This window comes from Hibiscus syriacus, unplaced genomic scaffold (assembly GCF_006381635.1).
Source record: "Hibiscus syriacus cultivar Baekdansim isolate YM2019G1 unplaced genomic scaffold, ASM638163v2 tig00112319_pilon, whole genome shotgun sequence".
Classification (NCBI taxonomy): domain Eukaryota; kingdom Viridiplantae; phylum Streptophyta; class Magnoliopsida; order Malvales; family Malvaceae; genus Hibiscus; species Hibiscus syriacus.
Window position 1 is genome coordinate 1,476,708 of NW_024063301.1, and position 4,386 is coordinate 1,481,093.

The 4,386-nt window shown below is 33.1% G+C and overlaps 1 protein-coding gene across 1 annotated transcript; it reads left to right on the plus strand.

Annotated features, from left to right (window-relative positions):
* The first annotated feature begins 1,302 nt into the window (after positions 1–1,302).
* On the plus strand, positions 1,303–3,866 carry LOC120177761 (zinc finger protein WIP2-like). The gene is made up of 2 exons (XM_039183783.1): positions 1,303–1,833; positions 3,386–3,866. Exons 1-2 carry the CDS (start codon positions 1,303–1,305, stop codon positions 3,848–3,850), a joined length of 996 nt encoding a protein of 331 aa, XP_039039714.1. The 3' UTR covers positions 3,851–3,866.
* The last annotated feature ends 520 nt before the right edge of the window (positions 3,867–4,386 follow it).

The window sequence follows — 4,386 nt, forward strand, 5'->3', positions numbered from 1 at the left end:
CTGAGGCCCCAAGGCATTTCCTTGGATATGCTCTAACGCCCCAAGGTACATCCTTGGGTAGGTTCTTAGGCCCTAAGGTACTCGATTGGGTAGGCTCTCAGACCCAAAGATATTCTTTTAGGTTGGCTCCTACACCCCATGGGTCTAGGGTAAGTCCTTATGGATGCAATTATGGGGAACTGCATATTAGTGTTTGGTTGTAGGGTATTACTGTGGTTTTAAAATATGTTCTAAACTACTATTGTTTTTAAAGGATATGTACACATTTCTCTATTTTGTTGGAACACACTAGACTCCCCAATTTAATCTTCTAAATATGTCTCTCTTTGAATACTTTATTCAGACCGTAACTCCTATTTGTAACTGAAGACTTAGTTAATGGAATCTAAATTCAAAGCTAGAATATGATGATGTCTGTCTTGCTAAGGAATTTATGCTTTACGTTATACCCGATGGCCTATTAAATTCATTTGGTAGTTATGTATTACTGAGCTTCCTAAAGCTCATTCTTTACTCACCGTTTCAGGTTAAAAGAATCGATCCAGTGCAGCTTTCAACTTCAGTATTGGGAGTTCCTTCGGCTTTGCTTGCATAGTATGGTACAATGTGTAATTAGGGAGCATGTAGGTCCATTTGATTTTTTTTATATACTGAGTTTGGAACTTGTATGATCTTAATTCTTCTTGTAATATATGAATGATTTTCTAAACTTGTATTTTATTTATAAATTGTTTTATGATTTTACACGTTTTAACAAAAAAATTAATTTTTCCTGGATTTATACTGTGAGTCGCTCCGGTGGCCCTAATGTTACACCTCGGATCGGATCGGGTCGCACGTATCGGTCTAAGGGTGTTGTAAATACTTCAAGTATTCTATTTCTTCTCTATAGATTGATAATTTACTAAAAAAATACTATCATTAAAATGAATAATTATGAAATAAAACCTATCATACAACATCAGTTGTAAGTAAGAATGTTGTTCTCCCTATATGTTTTGAGTTCAAGCAATTACGTCTACAGAATATGTGTGCATTATTAATAGATTAAAAACACTGTGAACACATACCATCTTGTAATCGCATGATGGTACTAGAAGATATAACTATAAAAGTATATAATTTGAAGTGCTATATCACTCACCATTCACGCACTTGAGCTATCATGTACAGACTTTCTCTCTTTTTTTTATTCGTCTACAAAAGCAAATCAATCAAACCCAAACAGTTGTAAAATTCTATCTCTTGAAAAACACCCATCCTTTTCTTCTTTATTTGTGTTTTTCTTGTTTATTTGAAACCATGGGTGATTACCCCCCACTCTCCAATTTCTGGTCGAAGTTGAGCCCTCTTCAAGATTACCCATCTCCAAACCCTCCTCCTCCTCCAAGCGATCAAAGGCAAAGCAGCAATATTGATCCTTTCTTCCACTACAAAACCAGCTGCTCATCGCCTCCTGTTATGGAAGCGTTGCCACTATTGACCCTGAGTCCCACAAGGCTGAATAAAGAAGATGAGTGTTCATTGAGCACAGCCAGCACCAAAGGGAAAGAGGACGGTCGTGGGCTACTTTTCACCAACACAAGTGCAACAGAAGATGAAATAGTTAGAGTTGCACTGCATATAGGGTTACCAAGCCCTACTGCTTCAGAGTTGGCTTCTGTTCTTTCATCTTTCTCGGACAAAGATGGCCATGATTCTTTTGGGTTCACAGTTAAGAGGCTCAACAAGGGACAGTATTGGATCCCTACCCCTTCTCAGATTCTTGTTGGCCCTACTCACTTCTCTTGTCCTCTTTGCACCAAAACCTTCAAAAGATACAACAACATGCAAGTAAGCTTCCTCCTTCAATTATTACTTCCTTTGAAAATTTCTTTTTCAACTTAAAACAAGATAAGCTTCCTCCTTCAAGATAAGTTGTTTATATATCTTACATTAACCTCTTTTCTTTTCTTTCTTTCTCTCCCATGCTTCGATTCTAAATAAGCTGATTTATCTAAGGGGTATTTTTTGGACAACTCTCATCCGATCTAAGTTAATCTGTTTCCAAATATTATAAATGATTTGTGTTTGAACAATCAAGTTTAATTTGATATCTGTTTATTTAACTTTGAACTTGTTCATGTGTAATTTGTACTCACTAATATTTTCTAAAATTAATTTGAATTCAACTCATTTAATAATGAGTATTTCTTCCTCTATTTAGACTCATTTGAAATACTCATTTGGGTTTAATTAAATAATTTTATTCCTCAATACTGAACTAACTTGATGAACATAGAGTTTTTTCTCCAAAAATGTTTGTTATCCATCCAAAATATAACAGAAAATACAAGGGCACACTACTTTTTTTTTGGATATAAGATCCTCTGTCGTTTTATTTATGGGATTCCTTTTTTAACAAAAAAAATTTGTGAATTATTATTTTTAATTATTCTTTACAAAAAAAAAACCTTATGAAATATGTTCTTATATTTGATTTTTTAAATTTTATTTGCGTTTATTCTAATTAATTTTAATTAATTAGAAGAAGGACCAGTTAAACTTAAATTTCGGGCATCTTTAACAAGGAAAAGATATTTCAAATTGGAGACCAAAGTGTAGGCATGCATTAATATGTGATATGAGTCATTTTTTAATCAAAGAGGTGCAACTATGGTAAGTGGAAAATGACTCATTATATTAATTAATAAATTACGAAATTAGAACAAATTTGGGTAAAAATGATTTAGGAATCAATATGGGAAGGAGATGAGAGGAAAGCCACCACTTGATGTTGATAAAGAACATAGGAAGAGAAAACAAGGAATTAGAGTTTTTATTGAGATAATGTTTATTATCTAAAATAATAAAACCTGAAGTAATAATATAAGTTATAATTCAACAAAAAAGTTACTTTAAACAAACTATTGAAAATAAATAATAAATACACATTTTCCGGACATCCTTTATTTGATAAACATAGTATTAAATTTGTATTCACAACCATTTATTTATAAAAAGAACAAAAGCTTATACGTTCGTCCATACTGATATCCATACTCTTTTCTTTTTTTGTGATCAACAACAGTCCTATGGTACTTCTGATCTTCAAAGGTATCGTACAGCCGAAAAAATATTTTTGAAACGAAACAATTAATTTATCTATTTGAACCTTCAGTTTATAAACAAAGTACGCAATCTATATTTGTTTATAGAATTTCTTAGGTATTGACAACATACCCCTTGAAACGTACCTACTTGAACTCAATACTCAAATGAGAACATCAGTCCTCTTGACAACTGAAATCACTTGATGTTTTCACTTCTACAAATATATCAGCAATATAATTTTTTCTGATTCACATAGTGTTAGAGTTCATTTATTTCACTGAATTGTCTACAGATGCATATGTGGGGGCATGGATCTGAGTATAGGAAAGGGCCTGAATCACTAAGGGGAACCCAACCGACGGAAATGTTGAGGCTTCCCTGCTATTGTTGTGCACCAGGGTGCAACAACAACATTGACCATCCAAGAGCCAAGCCTCTCAAAGATTTTAGAACCCTTCAAACTCATTACAAGAAAAAGCATGGGATCAAGCCATTTACCTGTAGGAAATGCTGCAAGGCATTTGCTGTGAGAGGAGATTGGAGAACCCATGAAAAGAATTGTGGGAAGCTCTGGTACTGCATTTGTGGCTCCGATTTCAAGCACAAAAGATCTCTTAAAGACCACATAAAGGCTCTTGGGAATGGCCATGCTTCTAATGGCAACGATGGCTCGGAGGAAGATGATGAGCCTACTTCTGAAGTGGAAGAAGATAATGACTCTATACAATATAAAGAAAAGATACGAATCAGTGATTAATTAATTTTCTAATAATGGGTTTTATTTTCTAGCTAGGCTTCCAAAGCAACAACTTTATATGTATGAATGAGTTTATATGGGGAAAGACAATTCAATATTTCCATTCGATATTTCCTTATTGATGTAGGGTACCTTAACAGATATCAAGTTCGTGTATATATATCCATTTCCCTATATAAACTGATTATTTCAGTAGTTTAACCTTCTTCATCAGCATATCTACTGTTTGAACTATTAATCACCGAAATGCAAAACAGAAGCTAAACCATATAACTTAGATGGAAAAGTCACATTATTACAAATAATTCCTTGAAAATGTGTAATCTTTTATTATTTGAAAGAGAGTTAAAGTTTCAATTATTTCATTTTCGATAGTGATACATTTTTTTATTTTAAACAAATGAAGCGCCTCTTCAGGTACTTATATTATACGTATTAAATCATGGAGGCATGATCTGTCAAAAATCATTTTAAATATGTAATGAAATGTTTTATGGCTAAATTCTTCAACATATTTGAATGTTCTTTAATAATAA